At 49.3% G+C, this 23,467-nt stretch overlaps 1 protein-coding gene across 1 annotated transcript in view; it reads left to right on the top strand.

Moving 5' to 3' along the window:
- The window catches only part of TMEM104 (transmembrane protein 104), a 529,892-nt gene that overhangs the window by 209,534 nt on the left and 296,891 nt on the right, over positions 1–23,467 (top strand). The window contains exon 4 of the mRNA XM_069654861.1: positions 2,239–2,320. Within this exon, the coding sequence (XP_069510962.1) occupies positions 2,239–2,320 (82 nt within the window). The remainder of the gene's footprint in view (positions 1–2,238; positions 2,321–23,467) is intronic.

Below are 23,467 nucleotides of genomic sequence, written 5' to 3'. Positions count from 1 at the left end.
TTTTCTCTGATCCGGAAAACGATCCAGATGTACACATGGTTCCGTGCAAGGTCATCCTGTTGGCCCCGTTCTGGTTCTCGGACCTTCTTCACCTAGCAGTGGACGACTGTGTTTATCTGGGGTCGGAGCCGGATCTGTCGCAGGACAGAGGAAAGGTGTAGCATCATGACCCAGGATCCCTCAGCCTTGCAGCGTGGCTCCTGACCACTCTGAACTTGGACACCTATAGATTCCGCTGGACTGTCTCTGCTTCTTGGCAGCCGCAAGGGTGCCATCTACCAACGTGTCTTAAGTTCGAAAGTGGAAAAGATTCTGTGCCTCGTGCTCGAAACAGCCGAACTTGCAACCATTTGGTTTCGCCGCTGCAACTCCTGCCGTATCTTCTGCTATTGGCGAAGGGGGGTCCGGGGTTGTCTTTGATCAAGGTCCACTTGGCTGCCATCTTCAGGTTCACGAGGCAGCGCAACTCTACACCTCTGTTCAGCAACAGATTGATTAAACGTTTACAGACGTCTTCCCCCCCCCCCCCCCAAAAGAACTTTTCACCTGTCTGGAGTCTCAATGTGGTACTCTCGGCCCTCATGAAACCCCTGTTTGAGCCAATGTCCACAATGACGTTGATGTTTCTCATGTGGAAGGTCTCTTTCTAGTGGCCATTACGTCTGCCAGGCCGGTTTCCGAACTTCAGGCTCTGGTCATCGGCCCGCCATATCTCCGTTTCATGCACGACAAGGTTCTCCTGTCTACGAATCCTCAGTCAGAGTTTCACAAGAACACTACAATAGCCTTGCCCACCTTTTTTCCAAAGGGTACCACTCTAGCGGAGAAAGCGCTGCATTCCTTGGATGTCAAGAGGGCTTTGAAATTTTATCTCGACAGGACTCAGTCCTTCCGGACATCAAGGCAACTATTTGTGGCTTTCGGCCCCTCCAACAGGGGAAAGGCAAGTTTGAAGCAAGGACTTTACCGTTGGGTATCATCTGCGATTTCCTTCGGCCACGAGAAAGCCGGCAAGCCTTTGCGGTTCACTCCCAGGGCGCATTCTACAAGGTCCGCGGCGTCGTCGGCGGTGCTCTGGGTGGGCATACCGCTCAGTGAGATTTGCAAAGCAGCGACATGGGCGGTGCCGCACACCTTCACCAGACACTGTCTGGGTCAACAACATGCAGAGGATGTGCAGGTGGGGCATGCGGTCCTCCGGCGCCTATTCCAATAAGGTTGGCACTACAGCTTCCGGGGGTTTGGTTTTACTTAGGTTTTCGGTCATAACTGAAAATTGATGTTTTTCTATGGTTGGTTCAGGTTGCCTGGGGCAGGGGTTAATGCTTGCTTGTTCTGCACCTCCAGGTTCTTGTACTGCTATGTAGTCTATTCACAGCATGTAAATCACTGAAAGATCCAATGCTGATCCATTTCTCCAGCATTGGTATCTTTTATGGATTCACATGCTCCCTCCGGCTGCCCCTTTAGGCAAACCTACGTTTCAGGTTTCCTCAATGTAGGAGAGGTTAAAATCTGAAGGAAGCCACGCGGGTGGGGCTATTTATACTGGACTTCCTATTGGTGCAGCTTAAAGCACCCATAAAGGCGTCGATAGGACACTCGGTGGCAATGTTTTTCATAGGAAAACAGCTGTATTAAAGTTACCAAGGTTTCCGAGCCAGACGATGGGAAATATTCACAGCATGTGGATCCATGAAAGATACCAACGCTGGAGAAATGGAGTTACAGGTAAGAAACTACTCCCCTCCCACCTGCTATTTCTTTGCGCAAACTCCCTTCAAGCCATGGCACACTTTCCTTATCTACTTTTTTTTTCTAATTTGGCTTTCTTGTATTCTCTTCTCAAATGTTAGATCCCTCTCCCTGCATTAGTATCCTCATGGTTCTTAATTGATTTTCTGAATGTTCACCATTGTTCTCTGTGCTCCCCTGCTACTCCGTAACTTTTTTTCATGAATACTGACTGTCCCTGCTGAAACCATGTTCTCGCCTTGAATTCTGGTTTGAGAGGTGAGCATGTGGGGATGGATGGTTAGCATCTCACTGAAATTAAGTGCTGAGATTTACAGCTGCACATCCTCATCCTCTGGTGTGACGTGTCCTGCTTATGTGCAATGTTATGTTGCTGCCCTTTCTCTCACTTCATCATTCTTAGAGGGTCTAGTGAAAACTGTACCACGTCATTGGCCCTAGTACATTTCCATTCGAACCTTGTCCTTTCCTCTCTCCATGTAGTTACATGACCACAACATTTGTGACGGAGGCCATGGCTGCCGCCAATGCCCAACTCCGCTGGAAGAGACGGGAGAAGGAGTTGGTAAGAAAGAATGTATTTATGATTTGAATTCATAATTTTTTTGCAGGTTGTTTTTTCCAGTCTAGAGGAAGGAACAGAGCTCTTGGCCAGCCCCAACTAAGTTAAAATCATCATCATTCCTTTGACACTGTCTACATTTGATGGGGATGAATATGAAGTGTGTTGGGCACCACTGAGATGCTGCATTGAAAAATAAATGTCCGAATACTTGCTTGTTCTGGCAGTGCATGTGCCAGCACTTGAGAATACAACTGTCATATTTGTATTCAACCTTTGCTGTCCATTAACTAAGTGGTCCCTCGTTACACAGCTGAACAGATGCTCAAGAGCTGGAACTCTCCCACCTTGACAGTGGCAGTGCCCTACTTGGAAGAGTCCCATATGACATCTTAGCTCATCAGAAAGGTGGCCAGCATGATGAAACAGAAAGCCCCACTCTATCTGTTTGAGAAACTCCATCTCCAGACGTCAGCGCAGCACCAGAAACCACAGCTTTGCCAGACTGGAAACAAATGCAATAGTGGAAAGGCCCGCAAACTGTCAGTTACTAATCTATCTGAAGCCTCAACTCTTCAAAGAACATCTGATGGCCCCACTTAGCCATACTTCTTTCCCTTCAATGCTCGTTCCCTTTTCCTGCTTCACTGACTCATCCCAGGTCCTCTGCTACCCCCACACTCTCCTAGTAACCCCCTATGTATCTTCTAAGTACAGCGCTTTGCTTCTTACAAGCTAGGTTTGTGCTTTATGAAAGCTGCCCATACAGCATACTGAAAGCTCAACCAATGGAAAAAAGAAATGTGCAGACCATCCCTTATTTGTAATCAAATCTACCAACCAGGCTCAATCTGTTATTTTGATAGCTACATAATTGTAACAATGCGAGTAAGTGATCAATTGATTTCAAAAGAACCAGGTCAATACACACTTTCATATCAAGATCCTACACATGAACGTTAGCGTTAGATTTCTGATGCATCTAAGGCTTACATTTTCCAAAGCCTTGTTTCTTCCAACCACAATTGCCAGTCAGAACATAATTTATTTCTGTTAAAAACCATAAAAGTACAGAACAATATAAAAAAAAAAGCAAGTACAAACAACTTACCTGGGCCAATACAAAGTTTCAAGATTATCGTAAAACAATCAATAAATACATTTTTTAAAGTGTCATAGAAAAAAATAATTTCCTTCAATGCCAATAAACACAGTTGGCCAAGGTTTCCAAGGATATTTTCTCTTCTCCACCATTCCTTGCCAAGGTAGCTCAAGACAGAGAAAATAAGACCATTCGGGTCTGCCAGTATAATACTACTTCAGCGATAATCTGGGAGTATATACTATTTGCATTGTTCTTGAGGATGTCGGAATACATGGGGCACTAAAAAAGAAAATGCTACACTGTTTCAGTTAACCAAGGGCAAAATGGGCAACAATCAGCAGACGATCTATGCCACCGGGCCTTAACTGAGATAGTGGTATAGTGGCCAAACGCAGCTTTATAAATGGAGGTCTCCAAGTAGAGTTTACAATGAGCCGAAGATACTCTTCCACAATTGTATCTAAAAAGTTTGTTTATCTTTCTAGCCTTCATGTTTCCTTCCTTTCCCTAATCAACAACCTTCTTCCCAACCGGTTCTATTCCTTTCCTCGCACACATTTCTCCCACCTCAAATACCAAGACATCTTCTCATTCAACCCAATTCTCCCCCACCTTTCTCACACCTCACCACACACCAGTTTCGAGGGGATTGGGTCCTCCGACGTATTCCATATCTATGACAGGTAATCACCACAGCTGTGCTGCTTCGGAAACTTTTCCGGCGTCTGCGTCCTGCGTCGATGACGTCGATGCGCCGACGTCGAGGACCTCCTCCGACGTCATCCGATGTGATAAGTAGGACGCACGACGCCTGTAGCCTCAGTTCCGTTTTTTCCGCGAACGTGTTGCTTCGTGTTTCTCGGTTCTAAGCCTCGACTCTTGGGAGTTCTGTTCTTTCTGGTTCTTCGAACCTGTTCGTTTGTGAATTTCCTTCGGCGATGTCTTCCACTTCGTCTTCAACCCCGCGTCCGGGCTTTAAGAAGTGCGGGGAGTGTGGGTCCAAGATGTCGGTGACTGACTCGCACGACGCCTGCCTCTGGTGCCTCGGGGAGGCCCACGACACGGATGACTGTATCGACTGCCAGTCGCTCACGTCCAAGGCCTTACGCGATCGTAAGAAGAAATTGTCGGTAGGTCGGGTGTCCAAGCCCCGGAAATCGAAGTCGGCGGGGCTTTCGACGGATGATTCGAGGGGTGACTCTCCGCGTCTTCGTCGGAAGTCTCGTCGGTCTTCTTCTAGGAGTCGGTCTCGCCACTCCTCAGCCTCTTCGAGGCATTCTCGGAAGCGCCGACACCGGTCGCCTTCCAGGTCCTCTTCAGAGGACACTGCCCGGCACGTCGGTTACCCCACCAGCCGTGCGACGCCGGTGGAATGGGCTTCCTTCGGGAAGAAGATGTTGGCGATTCTTGAGTCGCAGGGTACTCAACCGTCCACGCCCCCGAGTGGGGTCGGCCGTGAGAGGTCGAGAGCCACCGCTCGCAAGAGTGGTCGGCACGAGTCACGGGAGAGGTCCCGTTCGGACAAGGAGGCTCGTTCTCGCCGTACCCGTTCCAGGTCCCGGTCCTCGACGCGATCGAGACCGTGTGCACCTGTGATGTCTTCGAGGAAGACATCGACGTCTGAGGCGTCGAGGGCGTCGACAGGTTTTCTCGAGGCTCCGGCTCCGAGGAAGTCGTCGAAGCCGTCGACGGTCAGGTCGTCGAGGGACACGCTCGGGGCTCCGGCTTCGAGGGCTGTGTCGACGCCGCCGATACTGGAGGCGCTGCATCTGACGTCGACGCCGATTTCCTCGACGTCGATCCTCTCGGCGCCGTTGCCGGTTTTCTCGACGGCGGCGCCGATTCGCTCGACGCCATCGACGCCTTTCGTGTCGGAGGTGCCCCGTGTCTCGGGTGTACCCCCTAGGAAGGCTCTGGCTAAGAGCAGGCACTCTCGGGTGCCTTCTTTTCGCCACCTGGAATATGTTTCAGAGGCGGATGAGGATTCTGATGGCCTGGTTCCTCGTCAGGTGCCAGATGACATTGTCTCGGGCCATAGTCAGTTTGACGATTTGAGGCAGTCTCTTCATGATGCCAGTGGACTGGACACCTCTCCGGAGGTGGAATTTTGTAGGCCTGAGCCTGGCTCCCCTGCCGATTCCTCGTACCGGCGCCTTATGGCTAGGGTTTCTGAGTATCTGGGATGGTCTGCTCCCCCAGGGGAGTTTGTGCAGGATGACCTGACGGACATCCTGGATGTTGGTCCCCCAACTGACCCGGTACTGCCGTTCCATATGGCTTTACAGAGAAGGGTGGCGGCGGCTTGGACTGCTCCGGAGAGTCTCCCGCGGTGGGCAAGTCCTTGTCGCGTAAATACCGTCCAGCCAGTAGCGACCCCTGCTACTTGACCAGGCACCCCACTCCGGAAAGTTTGGTGGTGCAGGCGGCCACGGCCCCGGCAAAGCAGGCGTCGTACCCTACCATCCCTCCTGATAGGGACGATAAGCGTTTTGATGGCTGGGCGAAGAAAGTGTTTTCTTCTGGTGGTATGGCGCTTCAGGCGGCCAACTCCATTTGTGCCTTGTCACGTTTCACGCACACTCTGTGGAACTGTGTTGCGTTAGCGGCTGAACATATTCCCGAAGGGGATGAACGGGATGGTTTCCTTGCTATGGTCCAGGATGGTAAGGATGCCATGTGTGAGTCCGTTCAGTCGGGTCTGGACTTGGCTGAATGCGTCAGTAAGTCCATGGCGGCGAGCACCGTGATACGCAGGTTTGCGTGGTTGCGGAAGTCGGGGTTTGCTCCTGATGTGCAGTCCCGGCTCCTCAACATGCCCTTTGACGGTGAACACCTTTTTGGCAGCAAGGCTGACGAGAGCCTTGAGAGGTTGCAGACCTCAAAAGCTGCAGCGAAGTCGTTGGGCGCTGCAGTTCGCCAACCTCCGCCTTTTCGTCCTAGGGGACAGCAGTGGAGGGGTGGTTCCTTTCGCTTTTACTCGTCCTTCAGTAAAGCGAGAGGGGCTGGCAGTCAAAGAGGCCAGCGCAGGGGTACCAGAGGTGGACGACAGGGTACCCGTGGTGCCAAGGCCGCTCGGGCAGTTGCCTCTTTGCCCTCAGGTAACGCCGCAGCCGCTCCTACTCAGTCATGAGGCCGTGTCCCATGGTTCGCCGGTTGGGGGAAGGCTGACGCTGCATCTTGTAGAGTGGCAAGCCATTACTTCAGATGTGTGGGTTCTGGAGATCATAGCCCACGGCTACTGTCTTCCCTTTCGGCACAGGCCTCGCGACGATCCACCGGGGAACCTCTCTTTGAAGTGTCCGGATCCGCTCCTTGCGCAGGAAATTCAAGCCCTGCTGGAGAAAGGCGCTATAGAACTGGTGCCGGTAGCGGAGAGGAACAAGGGATGGTATTCCCCTTATTTTTTGATTTCCAAGAAAGACTGGGGATTGAGACCCATCATGGACTTGCGCGGTTTGAACAAACTCCTCAGGAAGGACAAGTTCAAGATGGTTACTCTCTCTCAAGTCCTCCAGGCCCTTCAGCTTCAGGACTGGTTGGTGTCACTCGACCTCAAGGATGCTTACTTCCATGTGCCGATCCATCCCAAGCACAAGAAGTACCTGAGGTTCGCGGTTGGCGACTCGCACTTTCAGTTTCGGGTCCTGCCGTTCGGATTGACCTCCGCCCCGAGGGTTTTCACCAAGCTCATGGTGGTGGTGGCAGCGCATCTCAGGCAAGGGGGGATTCACGTCTACCCCTACCTGGACGATTGGTTGATCAGGGGGAGCTCTCCCGAGCAAGTCCTGGATCATCTGTCCGTCACCTGCCACTCCCTTCACAGGCTGGGCTTCTCCCTCAATTTAAAGAAGTCCCATTTGACGCCAACGCAGAGGCTCCAGTACATCGGAGCAGTGCTCGACACTTCCCTGGGGCAGTGTTTTCCTCCCCAGGTGAGGGCTCTTCACATTCAGCAGATGGTGCGCAAGTTTCAGCATGCCCAGACGCTCCCAGCGTGCGAGTTCTTGAGGTTGCTCGGCCTCATGGCATCCTGCATTCTTCTGGTGCCAGAGGCTCGCCTGCGAATGAGATCTTTGCAGTGGGCACTCAAGATGCAATGGTCACAGTCCTCCGGCAGGATGTCGGACCCGATTCAGGTGCCGCCCTCGGTCGCCCGGGACCTTCTGTGGTGGGCCGTCGAAGGCAACTTGATGAAGGGGGCTCCATTTTGGCTTCCCTGGCCGGAGGTGACGATCGTGACGGATGCATCCCTCACGGGATGGGGAGCTCATGCCAACGGGCTGACAGTCAGCGGTCGTTGGTCTCCGTCGGAGTCCAGACTCCATATCAATCTGTTGGAGCTGACGGCCGTCAGGCTAGCCCTGAGGGCTTTTCTGCCGACTGTGTGAGGAAAGAATGTCCTGATCCTGACGGACAACACAGTGGCCATGCACTACCTCAACAAAAAGGGGGGGGCAGGGTCACTTCCTCTGTGCAGGGAGGCGATGCAGCTCGAGTTCTGGGCCATCCAGCAGGAAGTTTCGATCTCGGCAGTTCATCTGGCCGGAGTCGTAAACGTGACGGCGGACGCTCTGAGCAGGCAGAGCACGATCTCTCACGAGTGGGAGTTGGCTCGGGAGATTCTCCTGGAGATCTTCGCCCTTTGGGGGACCCCTCAAGTGGATCTCTTCGCCACCAGTGTCAACCGGAAGTGCGAAAGGTTTTGCTCGCGGGAATTTCCTCCAAAAGGAGCCTTAGGAGACGCGTTCGTGGTGGAGTGGTTGTTCCCGCTGCTGTACGCGTTTCCTCCAGTCCCCGTCATCCCGCAAGTGCTGCGGAGGTTACGGAAGTTCGGTTCCCGGATGATCCTCATTGCTCCGGCGTGGGCTCGGAGCGCGTGGTACCCGGACCTTCTCGACTTGTCCATCTGCCCTCCACGTCGTCTTCCCTACCGAGACGATCTGCTCTCACGGGAGGGGGGTCTGGTTCTCCATCCAGAGGTCAGATCCCTCAACCTTCACGCTTGGCTTCTGAAAGGTTGAGGTATAGGGATTGGGACCTCCCTGAAGACGTGATGGAGGTGTTGCTTTCGGCCCGAAGGCCAGCAACTAAGTCTCTGTACCGTTGCCGTTGGCGTAAATTCTGCGACTGGTGCAGAGTTCGGAATGTGGATCCTTTTGCATGTGACATCCCCATGGTTCTGTCCTTTTTGCTTTCTTTGGCCCACAGGGGCTTGCAAGTGGGTACCATTAAAGGTTACCTGGCGGCGCTGTCCATCTTTAAGCGCTCGTCTGATGAGTGTTCTTACTTTAAGATCCCTTTAATTTCACAGTTTCTGAAAGGGCTCACTAATGTGTTCCCTCCGTCACCTTTCCTGGTGCCTGGTTGGGATTTAAACCTTGTTCTTAGGTTTCTTATGGGTGCTCCGTTTGAGCCTTTACATTCTTGCCCTTTGAGGCTGTTAACTCTGAAAACTGTGTTTTTAGTTGCGGTTACTTCCGCTCGCAGAGTGAGTGAGTTACAGGCACTTTCAGTTAAGCCACCCTTCACTGTTTTCCACAAGGACAGGGTTGTCCTTCGTGTTCGTCCTTCTTTTCTTCCGAAGGTAGTGACGGAATTTCATTTGGCCCAGAAGGTTGTTCTTCCGGCATTCTATCCTCCTCCGCATCCTGGTAAGGAAGAGGAGAGGCTCCATAGGCTTGATCCTAGGAGAGCTTTAAGCTTTTATGTTTCACGCATGTCCCGGGTCAGAGTGGACGATCAACTCTTTATTGGTTACGCTGGTAAGCGTTTGGGGCAAGCTGTGACGAAACAGACTTTGTCCCGCTGGATTATTTTGTCCATCTCAGAGTGTTACCGCTTGGCGGGTAAGGACCCACCGGCTGGCTTGCGGGCCCATTCTACCAGGGGTATGGCTGCGTCTACTGCCCTGCAGAGGGGTGTTCCTATTCGCAACATCTGTGATGCAGCCACCTGGGCTTCAGTACATACATTTGTACGGCATTATTCCCTCGATTCCATCAGAGGGCAGGATCTGGCCTTTGGCAAGGCGGTCCTTTGCTCTGCTGTTTGATTGGCTATTATAATTTTGTTTATCAATTCTTTCCCTCCTCCTTGCTCTGGTACTGCTTTGGGAGTCTGTCATAGATATGGAATACGTCGGAGGACCCAATCCCCTCGAAGAACAAGTTACTTTCTTACCTGGTAACGTTCTTTCGATGGGATGGTCCGACGACGTATTCCATATCGCTCCCGCCCTGCCTTCCCCGCTGCAGAATTTCTTTTGCGATTGCAGCTTACGTTCCGCAAGGCTTTGTGTCTGACTGGCAGTTGACTTATGTCACACGTTCTGGGGGAAAAAACTACAACTGAGGCTACAGGCGTCGTGCGTCCTACTTATCACATCGGATGACGTCGGACGTCGGAGGAGGTCCTCGACGTCGGCGCATCGACGTCATCGACGCAGGACGCAGACGCCGGAAAAGTTTCCGAAGCAGCACAGCTGTGGTGATTACCTGTCATAGATATGGAATACGTCGTCGGACCATCCCATCGAAAGAACGTTACCAGGTAAGAAAGTAACTTGTTCGTCTATGGCAAACGATCGTCCTTGGCTGCTCTGCTTTCCGAGCCTTCCTGCTTGGGCACGTTCAGGACCCCCCCATTTCCTCCACAGACTGAGGATTTGGCTTTGCACTGTATGGCTTTTAAGGGGCAGCGCCCCTTCCCCTTGCAGGTGGCCGGACCACATCGATTGCACCTGTGTTACAGGGACTAGTCTGTTCTCTGATTGGGCCTTGTGCCCAAGGTCATTATTATTTTTATCATTATGGTACCTATTGAGCGTGGATCTGGCTTTGAGATGAAACTGAGTGCTTTACAGAGGTATACAACAGTACAGATGCATAACTAAACGTGTTTCAGAGGTAACAGATATACAGAGGTGGGTGGGGTACAGCTGTACCGGGTGGTGTAGAGGAGAGGGGCAGATGTTTTCTAGCTAGTCAGGTGGCCTGAGGGGCGATGTGATGGCCTAGGTTCATGTGGTGTCAGGGGGTAGGCCTATGGGTGTAGGAGGTCGGACAGACCTTTTGCTTTAACCTGTTTGCGTGGCAGGATGGCCGCCTTCTGTTTTTGGTGCCTGTATACTAATTGTGGGCTAGTAAGTCACTGGAAACAGGTTTAAGGGTACATTTTATAATATTTTCATTTTCAAGTTTTCCTGTGTGTTTGCAAATTTACAGACTTTCATGGAGGGACCGCAGACAAGGAAACGCCTGTAAATACAATGCAAAAGTTAAAACGTACGATGGATAATGCAGAAAATCGGCTGATTCAATTACAGATAAAAACACCATAATATGTAGTAAGTTAGTACAGAGAAAATAATACATAATAATTCTAAATAAATACCATAGCACTGCATAAAATAACATACATTCTTTAGCATTTCAGATTTCTAGTCCAGATCACTAGACTGGACTATTTCATCTAATACACAATAACTACTTATAAAACCTGTAACAGCAATGCTCATTGAAATAGAAGAGCCACCCAGGCAGTTCATCCAGAATCAATGTCCATAAAGATCACATCTTACTAAACAATAAGGTGCAATGAGCAGTTAAAACCTCAGTGTACAAACAAGTGCTTTAAAGTTTCTAATTTTGTATTATCTTTACAAAAGCTTCACCTCAGAAATTAATTTGCAGCGTTGGCGAATTTTGCCCCTAAAATGTAAATTCCATCAGAAACGAGAGAAATCCTCTCTATAATATCGATTCAGGGAAAACCTTTAAATAGGGAGCCGCAACCCCAAGTTTTTTTTTTTTTTTTTGCTTGCTCCCGATGGAAAGTCATGAAATTTACTAATAGTGGTACACCAATCTCTCGTGACCTGCTGTGGAAAAGCCTTGTGAAACCCATTTCATGTTTTTTCATTTTATTAGATTCATAAAGCGCTTTTCGCCAAAAGCACAGAACAAAAAAGCAGTACAATTACATGATAGTGCAATGTCAGCTAAAAGAGAAGGGAGAAAAAGTAGGATTAAGTGTAAAGAGAAGACAAGAGATGAGCTTTCAAATGAGATTGAAAAATGCAGAGAGATGTAGAAGAGCAAATGGAGAGGAAGAGAATTTCAGTGTTTAGTGGCAAGAAGAACAAATGAACAGGAAGGAGATGAAGCACAAGGGGGTTTAGGAACAGTGAGAAGTAATAGATTCTGCGATCGAAGCGATCAAGAAGGAAAATAGAACGACACTAATGAAAAAAGATAGGAGCGAGCTAGAGCATGGGTACATTTAAAAACAATTAAAAGGAAATGATGAAGACCTGATTCGAAAGGGGGCAATGAGATGGAGAGTAAGGGGGTAAAGAAAAAAGGAGACGAACAGAGGAATTATAAACTGAGCTAAGATGTTAAAGATGTGTCCAGAGCTCTGGTCCTCTCTAGGCTGTACTATTGCAACAGCCTCTTTCTAAATCTTCTTACCTCTACTCTTCGACCTTTACAACTTATCCAGAACAGAACTACAAGACTTGTCATTGGCCTCAAGCCCAGGGATCGTATCTCTCCAGCTGTGAAATCTCTTCACTGGCTCCCAATGGCTGCAAGGATCAACTTCAAGACCCTCTGCATTATCCACAAGGCTTTCTGGGTCCTGGCACTGCTCTACCTTCAACTCTCTCTTCCAAAACATCTTCCTTCTCAAGCTCTCTGCTTATCCACCTTCAACTCTCTGAGGGCCGGTCACTTCTCCAAGCAGAGAGTTGGGGGCAGATCTATTTACTTGGCTAGGGCCTCCCTCTGGAACAGCCTCCCTACCTCTCTCAAACTTGAGCAGAACCACCTCCGGTTCCGGAAGCAACTCAAGAACTTCTTTTCGCTTCCGCTTTCTCTCTTCCTCTACCCTGCTGATGCCCCTGACTGCTGTGCGCACTGGTCACCTGGTCACCCTCTGAACTTGGACGGCCCAGGCTCCTGCATGTCCAGTTGCCCTTGCACTGCCTCCAGGCTCCCCAGCACTTAAGGGTTTGTATCTGCAACCGTACAGTCCCTTCTCTCTGCACTTGTGAGCTACCCACTGGCTGCACTTGTGAGTTAACTGCACTTGCCCCTTGTCCCCCTCAGCCCCCCTGGCATTTCTCCCCTTCCCTCTTCCCCGCACTTGCGCGATCTGAATGACACCAGGCCTAGTAAGATCGTTATTTTGTCCTCCCTTGTTTCCCCCTCCTTGTCTTGTTGCTCCTAGAAACACTTATGTATAGGCGTGTTATAAATGCCACATCATATCATATGTTGAAAAGGGCAAAGCTACAGGAACGGGAAATAGAAGAGATATGGAGTGAGAACAAGAGTGAACGATCAAAAATAACACCCAGGTTATGCACAGATGAGGAAAAAGGCAAAGAAGATGTAGGCAAGGAGAGAGACAGTGTAGGAAGCTTATGAGGAATAGTTGAAGCAGGGAAGAATAGAACATTAGTTTTTGAGGGGTTGAGATGATGAAAATGGGAAGACATCCAGTTCTGGATGGCAGAAAGACAGTTCGACACAGTAGAGCAAAGCGTAGACTCAAAAGAAAAGGAGAAAACTATTTGAGTGTCATCTGCATACAGATGACAGGAGAGATTAAATGAGGAAATAAGAGCCGACAGGGGGTCAGTATGAAGGGAAAAAGGAAAGGACCAAGTACCAGAGCCTTGAGGGACACCATAGAGGAGAGGAATGAAGACTGAGGTGTGTCCAACCCAAGCAATAGAGTAGGACCACTGAGAAAGATGGCAGCGAAACCATTCAAGAACAGAACCAGAGATGCCCAAAGTGGAAAGAGAAGATATAAGGAGAGAATTATCAACCATACTGAACGCTGCAAAAAAGATCCAGAAGAAAAAGAATAGATGAAAGCTTGGAATGATGAGCAGACTGAAGAGTTAGACATGCAAGAGGGCAGTCTCTGTGGAATGAGAAGGATGAAAACCAGATTAAAGAGGTGGGAGAAGAGAATGAAGCTTTAGATGACTAGCGACCTGAGCATAGGGTGCCCTCTGCAGGAATTTAGAGGAGAAAGGAAGAAGCGAAAATTGGCAGAAAGAGGGCTCGAGAATAGGTTTCTTCAGATTTGGGAGATTAAGTGCATGCTTAAGAGTGATAGGAAAGCAGGAATTTGAGAAGAATTAGTCCAATGTCCATAGCCTCAGTAGTGCACAATATAGGGGCACCCAAGTACCAACTTGTGTCTTCCCTTATTTTTCACCTTTACTAGCATGGTTGTTATTTGTTAGCCCTTCTTCTACCATTCTGGTAGGGGGAGGCCTGTGTGTTCCCGCCTAGGCTCCAGAGTGTCTGGCCAGGCAGGAAGTGGGTGAAGTTTTCCACCCCCCTGTCCGTTGTCTGCCAGAGTGCCTCAATAGAACAAGCTCCCACTGGGGGTCTGGCTGTCCCGATTGAACAGCCAAACCCCCCTTTCTGTAAATTGCTCAGAGAGATTACAGAGGAGTGTGTGCTGGAACTGGATAAAAGATGAGGCTCCTCGAGTGAAAACCAAGTCGACCACTGTAAACTGAAGTAACCGTAGAAGACGATGACCAGAGATGCCTGAAGACCGTTTGCAAAACTGTGAGGCGACCACTACTGTCCTGACCCAGTTTTCTGTGCGACAGAGGAACTCCGAAGAGGGCTGCTTCCCTTTGACTAGTGGGAACAACCAGTCCGAAGTACAACTTTGATTTGAGCCATCGCCTGAGGTCCTGCATGTTTCCAGAGCTGCGGAACACCAATACCTGGAGACCTGCTGCCCATTTTGAGTGTGTTGCCCTGGGAAGGCCGAATCCGTCCAAGTTTTTGCTGAGCCTTCAAGGTTACTCAAGCGACACAATCCATCTCGTCCAGACCCCCTCAACGGAGTGTGGGACTGCAGGGACCAGAGAAGATTGACCTGGCGCATCGCGTCCTTTGTTGGTGCTGCAGATAATGCACCAAAACTGCAGTGACCAAAGAAGTTGATGAAAGCTGTGCCAGAGGTCCTCCTCGAGACTGCTGCAGAGATATCGCATCCATTGTCCTGCCTTTCATCATCCAGCCAAGGAATCCGGAAGTCGGGTCCAGAGCTGTAACATCCCAGAGCATCTAGCATGAACATTTTCTTCAAACCTAAGGTACTGTGGGGAAAAAGGTAGTGCTTACTTTATTCCAGAAAGTCGCTCCAACGCGTTGGAGTGCACGTAGAGGTGTCAAGGGCAACCCGCTCTTTCCTCTGACTCAAGCTGCTACTTGTGTCCCTTTAGCGAGTCCTTTCTCAAGGTCGCCAACGTTGGTTAAGCCTTATTGTATCTTCTTTCCTAGAGACTAGAAAGTATCCACAGGAACATTTGACTTCTGCTGCCACTCTGAACTGCCTTTTAGCTAGGGTTGTGTTTTGGAGTTTAAAAGACTTTCTGGGCATATAAACTGCCTCTATAGCCTGAAGCTCTGGTAGGATAACACTAACCAACTGTTTTACGTCCCAAAAATCACTATCTTGTATACGTATGCTGACTAAATGCAATTACCATATTACGTTGTGGGTGCGTTTTATTTCCGATGGCACAGTAGACTGTCAAACTCTTGTAACAATGTATGCGTTCAGAAACTACCAACTCAGAAGTATCCTTTTGAATGTATTGTAAAGTATACCTATGCGTGTTGGTTTATTGTGCTAAGTATTTAGCAGTGACTTTTGTGTAAATGTAATAAGTGAATATATATATATATATGTATGTGTGTTTCTTTGATGCATATTACTGACTCGGTTCAGTGTATTTACCTAAAGCTCACATCTTCCTCTTAAGATAAGCCTGACTGCTCTGCCCTCTACCAAAGTCTCTGAGTAGTAGACTGATACTAAGAGTTGGGGATCTAAAAACCACTGGGATAGCTTATTAAAGTCTTTTTACCTCCAAGTGGGACTTTATGAAAACTCCCCTAACAAGGAGAGAGAGAGAAGAAAAGGTGGAAATAGATGAGAGCAGAATGCAAAGAAGAAAGGAAAGATGAAGAGTAAAAAGAGCAAAGATTATGAGAGAATGAGAGAGAGAATGAATAATAAGAGCCAATAAGTGCAAACAGCAAAGGGTAGGATGGATTAGAGGAGGGAAGATTGAAATCGGCAAGAACAAAAAGAGTTGAAGAAAAGAGGATAGAAGATCAAGATGTTCAAGAAAGTCAACAGCTGGGCCAGGAGGATGATGAAGAACAAGGAGCAAGACTGGGCAGGGATTGGGAAAGGTCAAAAGAGAGTGAAATGCTGCCACACATTGATACCAATGCAATTCATTTGTGCAACATTTTTTAGTATCAAACCATGGGTTTGGATAATAAAGCACAATTTAATAAATAAACCACAATCTGTCAAGACGGACGAGGACTGTGGGAAAACGAAGTAGGAGCAGTATGGAATGAGGCTGGCGTAAAAGAGTTATTGGGAGTAAACCAGGTTTCAGTTAGACAATGAAAATATAAGTCGCAATGAAAGACTACATCAAGAATTGAATGAGATTTGTTGCAGACTGAACAAGCATTAAGGAGACCAAAATTGAAAACCAGCGAGGCATCAGAAGAAATATGAGTGCAAGATGGGTTAGAATGATTGCAGATGCTAGCAGAAGGTATCTGAGGCATGTCCTATGTCATTCCGCCGCCAGGTTGTTTTTTGCTCATTTTTGTGCTGGTCATTTTTGGTTTAAAAAACCCATCTAATATTATTTTTTTACATTGGGGTGGTCCCACCCCAAACACCCTTCCCAGTATTTTATTACCTATTCCCCGCAGCCCCCTACCCCTTATATTCCTTTCCCCACTCCCTCTTAGTTATTTTGGCCAGAAATCGGCAGCAAAGAACTTCACCAAAAACCCATCTGAGGGAAGGAGCGGTGGGTTACCCTAGGGGGGGATAGGACAAGGCATGTAAACAACAAATAAATAAGGGGTAACTAGAAGAACGAGTGGAAAGTAAGTCAGTGCATGATGGGCATAAACCTGCGGCAAACATGGTATGACAACGCTATTAAACAAGTCGACCTTAGTTAGAGGTGCCTACAGGCAAAGCGCTCAGTACAGATGATTAAATGGGGCTATTGAAGGCACATGATCAGTCGCGTGACCCGGCGCCAGCAGGACAGATCTTCCCGATCTCCATAAGGATAGGCAAACGTAGATCTCCCAATACTACAAGGGTACACACATTGTTTTTGGACATGGCCATTGTCAGTTCTTCATACAGTGTTTTGCCGACTGGAGCCAATATGCTTCTATACAGGGCTAATAACCACAGCTTGATTCTAGCTCTCAGTGACTTGAGTCCTGGTACATAACAAATTGCTGCCAGCAGCCCAGCGTTTGAGACAAATTATGGCGTCCACCTTCTCGAGAGTAACTCCAGCACATAAACTAATTTTCGACCTGCTTTCCTCTCCTAAAAACTGAGGGCAGGCTTGATTGAAAATCTATTGAACTTTTTAATTAATTTTAATCATTTGATTTGACAGAATTAAGGCTTTATTTTTTAACATTCATTCTGTAAATACCTTTTGAGGATTACTATAGATGGGAAAGCCCAAATAGACCAAGTTATTTTCTTGTGTCAGCATCTCCACCACGAGTATTTCCAGGGAAAACAGAATAGATCATTTCCACCATCGACAGCTCATAGATCACTAGATTACATGTCAAGAGTTGGTGTTTGATTAGCCGGGAAATGCGACACCTGGGGAGCTGACCCTTTAACCCCACTGAAGAGTATGCAAGAGGGAAGGATGTGGACCAAATCTGCATTCAAACAATTGTTAACATTAGCAAGTATTTCCGCTTTAATAATATCACTCAACATGAGCTTGTGCGCCCTGACTTCATCTCTTCCTTTGAATGTCTGGTCTGCAAGCTCTCTCGCTCCCGTCTCCTCACTTACCCTGGCCACCTTCTATCGGCTGCTGGGCCAGGCCACCCTCTTCCTCTCTTAATGGGCAGACCAGGCCTCTTCTCTCCTTTGCTCCTCCTCCCAACTCTTCCTGCTGGGGGATCTTAACATCCATTTTTATTCTGCGGACTCTTCAGGTCCTTTCCGCAACCTATGTAACTCTTTCTCTCTCCATTCTACCTCCTGGCCCGACGCACACCACTGGCCCCACCTTAGATGCTCTTATACTCCAGAGATCCCTCTCTCTATCCCTATCGCTACCTCACTCTCGTGGACGATCATTATCTTCTCTCTTCCCACATGAAGCTCTCTTCTCCTCTAGCACTGGCACACCCTTCACTCCCTTCTGTCCTTAAGGTCATCCGACCCATGAAAGGAGTGACAGTGGCTGCCTTTGCCTCCATCTACTCTCCTCCTTCTCCTGCGGCTGACTCCCACCCTGACACAGCCCTCTCAAACGTTCACCTCTCCATCTCCAACACTCCTGAATTTCTTGCCCTTGTCATGAGGGTCCGTCTGAAGCCTTCCAAAAAGTGCAACTCTCGGTACGACTCTGAGCTGGCTGCCCTTAAATGAAAGTGCAGAGCAGCGGAATGGAAATGGGTATCTTCATGTGCACCATCTGACAAACTGGCCTGCCACCTTCTTGGCATCTGCTCCAAGAAAAGAGTCTATATTCAAGCCTGCATCACAGCAGCATCTAACATGGCTGAACTCTTCAAAGTCGGCAGGGAACTGGCCAATCCTAATGCAGCCTCTTCCTCACCCACCCAGGCCCTTTGCTCTCCCCTGGCTGCTCATTTCACTGCCAAAACACATGACATCCTGTCCTCTCTTTGCTGCACCTTCGCCTGCACCCACGTTTTTTGCCCCCCCCTTCTCTCCTCCCTCTTACCTGTTACACCTAAGGAGGTCTCTCGACCAGTCCAGTCCATGAAAGCCTCCTCCAGACAGGTTGACCAATGCCCTCCTTGGTTTTGCAATGTCTACATGGCCCCTATGGCCCACAGAATCTCTACCTTCACCACTAACTTTCAGTGTTATATGGATGACACGCAGCTCTCTTTCAGGCTACCCTCCGCCTCTTCCTCCTCCTCGATCGTTCCTGACTGTCTGTCCGTAGTTCAGTCTTGCTGTGCTGCCAATGCTCTCTGCCTCAATGCCAGTAAGACAGAGATCGTCCTCATTGGGACCCCAGCTCCTGCTTTCCCAATGTGTCACTGGCCAGCCTCCCTTGCCCCTGGGCCCCCACCTGCTAGTGAGGCAAAAAATCTGGGGTAATTTTCGATTCGACTATCTCCTTCTCTTCTCGCATCTCGGACATCTCCATAAAGTCCCACTACCAGCTGCACCTCCTCTGATGTATTCTACCTTTTCTCACTTTCTCCCATAGGCTCACATTCTCCAGAGCCCTGGTTCTCTCTAGGTTGCACTACTGCAACAACGTCTTTCTCAATCTTCCTACTTCTTCTCTCCGGCCGCTACAACTCATCCAGAACAGAACCGCCAGACTTATCTTCAAGCCCAGGGACTGCATCTCTCTTGCGCTGAAAACCCTCCACTGGCTCCCCGGATCAAGTTCGAGACCCTCTGCATAGTCCACAAGGCTTTCTGGGGAAAAGGCCTGCACTACCTACAATGCTCTCTTCATAAATACTCTCCTTCCAGAGCCTTCGCTCGTTGTCCTCCATTTCTTTGCGGGTGAGACGTTTTTCCAAGCAGAGATTTCGGGGTAGATCTTTGATCTTCTGCAGGTGCCTCCCTCTGTAACAGCCTCCCTGCCTCTCTCCGCCTTGAGCTGGAGCTCCTTAAATTCTGGAAACTCCTAAAGACCTTCCTCTTCACTTCCTCTTTCTCTCTCCCTCTACCCTGCTAACCTCCTCTTTTTCTCTCATTCCTCACTGTTGGGGAGAATTCTCATAAATGTGTCATTTCCTCCCACCTTAGAGCCCTCCAGCTCTTTTGCTAAACTTTGGGACTTTGAGCTTTTAATTCTATGTGTTTTACTCTTGTGTTTTCTTTGGTTATGGAGTTTTAGACAACTCCATAGGCATCATCTTTTCATGTGTGTCACACAGCACCCTCAGTGCTGTGGCACAGGGAAGCCTTTCAGGCTTTCCCAAGGTTTAAATACCTTCTCTGGGATAAACTACTGTTTCCCAGAGTAAGTAAAGTGAAATTGACTTTACTAGTCTTTTTAAATTCCTAGACCCAGCACACCCTAACTTACAATAGAGTGCTGAAGGGGTTACTTAGTATCCCCTGTGTCTAGATACTCATGTAGCAGTCAAATGCTACCCTTTCCTCTCAAAATGGCTGGTGTCAGTGGTTTTACAGCAAACTACCATGATTTTTTTTCCCGACCGCGAACACCGGTAGCGTTAAATTGCGGGAGCCATGTTTTTCAAGATCTGAGCCCCCTTTGGTTAAACAGTCCACGGTCTTCTTTTTTCGGCATTTCTTTGTGGAAAGGTCATTCTTGAGTTTTGTTCTGCACGCCAAACCAGGTTTGGTCCTTTTTTTGTTTAATCACCTTTGGCAGGCTTTGGGACTGTAGACCGTGTCTGGCGCCCGAGTGTCTGGGGTGGGAAGTGAGGGAGATGCCAGAAACTCCCTGTGCTTCGTCTCCTAGGAGACCCGAATGCACTCTGGTGTGATTGGCTGGCTGACTGTCCGGCAAGGACAGCCATCCTGCTGGGTGAGTGGCAGCTAGGCTGGAATTAATGGGAGGAAACTGAATAAAAGGTGAATCTCTAGGCTTGGAAGGCAGAGTCGACCACTGTAACGAAAGAACCGAAGAAGAGCTTGAAGAGGACGGCTGCTGCAACTCCTGGACCGTTGGTTTGCCCGGTGAAGCCCTGCTGCAGGTCCGAATCGCTAAGTTCATCTCGACAGAGAAGCCCTGCAAGGACGACTTCTCCCTTTCGAATTGGTGGGACCAATCAACTCGTAAGCCATCTGGATACCATTCTCAGAGATGGTTGTATTTTCCTCAAAGTGCTGCAGGAAACTGAATACCCAGGGAGAGGGACACCAGTTGTGTGCTTGATTACAGCTACCGCAATTGAAGATTTTTTAAGAGCCAGATTTGACCAGTCCCAGTGCAGTGCAGGAGTCCTCTGACGTCCTCCCTCTTGTCTCCACGACTGAGGCTCAGGAACAGCCAGATCTGCAGGAACTGCCAGGAACTGCCAGGAACAGAAGTCTTCAGCTGCATCTTTTTCTTCATTGTAAAGTACTGTGAAAACCCGACCGAGAGAACTTGCCTCTCACTGCGAAAGTGCTTGGAACTTTGGCATCTTGCAGGCCTAGTCAGCTTGTGACCCAACATATGAATCTTTCTTTTGCAAACTACTTCTGAGAACTTTGGCAAAGACTTCTCTGTTTAACTGCCAGAATTGCTTTATCCTATACAAGCCTTTAGCCCGTTGACTTTGGCCTAACCTATTGCATTGAATTGGCTCCTCTGGTGAACTATTTTCACTGTCTAAAAGTAACTGTAATTTCTGATGTTTGTTAATCTGCTTAGAATCACATGCTGTGCATAGGTCCGACATCCAGTGGTCACTGCGGAGTATTGCATTTTGTTTTTCGTAGTTGAAAAGGGACGTCGACAAGGCGTGTCTGAAATACTATCCCTATAGTGACGTGCGTTGTACCCACAATCCCTCACGCTTCGAGGTCCCTCAAATTGTTTTTTTCCGCCCAGCTACTGGTCGCCTTTACGCAGAGCTCCTCGAGAGACATTGCAGATTTCTTCTCCTCGACCTTTGGTCGTTTTCCTACTTAATATATAACACATCGATCCCTCCCTCGACGCAGTTGTGAAGCTGTCCCCGCCGAGCAAGATCTTCGACGGAGGGGACGAGCGGAGGAGATCCTTTGGCGTTGCCGAACACGTGGCTTGGCCTCGCAGGCCAAATACAGTAGGGAGAGTGGGGTCGTGGGACATCTCTGGTTCTTTTCTGAGAATGCCTTTCCTTTTCCCCTTCCTTTCCCTTGGGGTTGTTATCACGATTTATTGCCTCGGCTATGGAGAAGACACCCTTTAGGTTTTGCCCGCTTTGCAAGGGCAAGTTTACTTGGAAGGACAAGCATTCACGGTGTAACCGCTGCTTGCCCCTCGATCACAAAGAGGAGGGTTGCACGGCTTGTCGGCTTCTTAAGCCAAAGACTCTAAAAGACCATAGGGTCAAGAGGTGGGCGGCCTACGCTATGTCGAAGGCCGATTCTTCTCCCGCCGCTGCTACCACCGACAGTGACGAGGAACGTGATAACACGACCTCCGCTACGGAAGTCGTAGACCCCTCTAAAGAGCGCTCGCGCTCTTCGTCGTCTGTCCCCGGCCCCGACGGGCTCGGCTCACGCCCTGCTTATGGGGATTAACACCCTGGCGACACTGACGCACACGATACCACACATAAGCACACAACCCGAAGACGAAGAAAGCATCAGCGCCCAAGGAGACGCAGGTTCCACCGGCGGCCTCCTCGGACCGTTCAGGTTCGAAGCCCCTCTCGCAGCCGCGACCAGCGACTGGGCTTTCGGCAAATAAGGGCGCCGCCCCCAAACCATCGGCCGGAGCGCACCAGCAGAGAGCGCACGCCGCCGTAGAACGATCGACACCCGTAATGTCGAAACCACAGCCCAAAGCTGACAAACGAGTCGCAGAGAGCTTGGCGAGGATCGTTGTAGCCGACGCCCAGAAGCGTACGCCGAAAGACACGTCGAGCGCTACGCGAAGGTCGAAAGACACGCCGAAAAAGCCCGAAGAAAGACAGGGACTACCCCCTTCAGTCGGGGGGACCCCCAGCACACCGGAAGGCTTTTCGGAAGGCGACGGGACACTTTCCTCGACGTTATGGGAGAGGTTGAGCCGTTTTCAGCTAGATGACACTAATTTTACCCCGCTAGACCGCTCAGGGGTACCCCAAGAAACCATGGAAAGGCTCCATCTCTGCATGGAGAGAATGGAGAGGTTTATGAAGACCCAGAACCCTCCTACTCCCAAGAGAACAAGAGAAGGGCCTCAGGAGGACCCCAGGGCCAAATTCCCGAGACTATTCAATCCCCAGCAGGACACAGCCTTAGATTTCCATAATGTGTATGACCTCACTGGTGAGGAACAATACTTGGAGGAGGAGGATGAATTTGTGGACGATGAAGAGGGACAGAACCAGGAGGAAGGACTGGAAGACAGCCCAGACATGGTAGGAGAAGGCTTCGGAGAAAATCCAGAAGAAGGACCTTCTCATCCCTGGCAATCCCCATCAGTATATTCGGACACTGATGTCCTGAACCTAAATCCTCCTGACAATTCACCTGTTAGAAACACGTCTCCCATTGACGATCAGCCCACATTTAATGCCCTGTTGCGCAGAGCAGCAGCACATTTCGAACTGGACACTGGGGAGATCTCTCCTGAAATAGACTTTGTGGAAAGAGTAATTAAGGAGAAACCCCCGGTCAGCCAGACCATTCCCCTCCTCGCTTCAGTGAAGAGAAGAATCATCCCTTCGCTATCCACACCCGCACTAATCAGAGGAGTTAATCCAAGAATTGAAAAACTTTTCACTCCTTCGCCCTCAGACCCGCTGTACATCAGGGGACATTCCATTCCAGATTCCCTTGTAGTAACTAATACAAGGAAGAGGGCAGGGGTGCCGCTGTCCACCAGCGAGGCACCACCTGACCAGGAGGGCAAGAGGTTATATGCCCTTGCAAAGAGAGTCACATCCTCGGCTGCCTTTTCGGCAAGAATTGCGAACAATTCTTTGCTAGCTAGCTACGCAGACGCGCAGTGGGCCAAACTGCGCAAAGACGCCGAAGAAGCGCCGGAACCTCTACGTACACGCATGCTATCAACTATTGGCGAAGGAACCCAGGTCAACCAGAGTATTGTAAAGAACTCTCTGGATGCTGCAGAGACAGCGGGACATTCCCTGGTTCAGGGAATACTCCTAAAACGCCATGTATGGCTGCACAACTCAGGGTTCAAACCGGAGACACAGGCGTCTTTAAAAAATAAACCTGTTGAAGACTCAAACCTCTTCAGGAAAGCGGTGGATGAGGCTCTGGAGATGGCTAAAAAAGAGTTCGATACTTTCAAAACT

The sequence above is a fragment of the Ambystoma mexicanum genome, chromosome 3q (genome assembly GCF_040938575.1).
Source record: "Ambystoma mexicanum isolate Mex_15411 chromosome 3q, UKY_AmexF1_1, whole genome shotgun sequence".
In the NCBI taxonomy this organism is placed as follows: Eukaryota; Metazoa; Chordata; class Amphibia; order Caudata; family Ambystomatidae; genus Ambystoma; species Ambystoma mexicanum.
The sequence above is the reverse complement of the archived record's forward strand: the minus strand, read 5'-3'. Positions and strand labels throughout refer to the sequence as shown.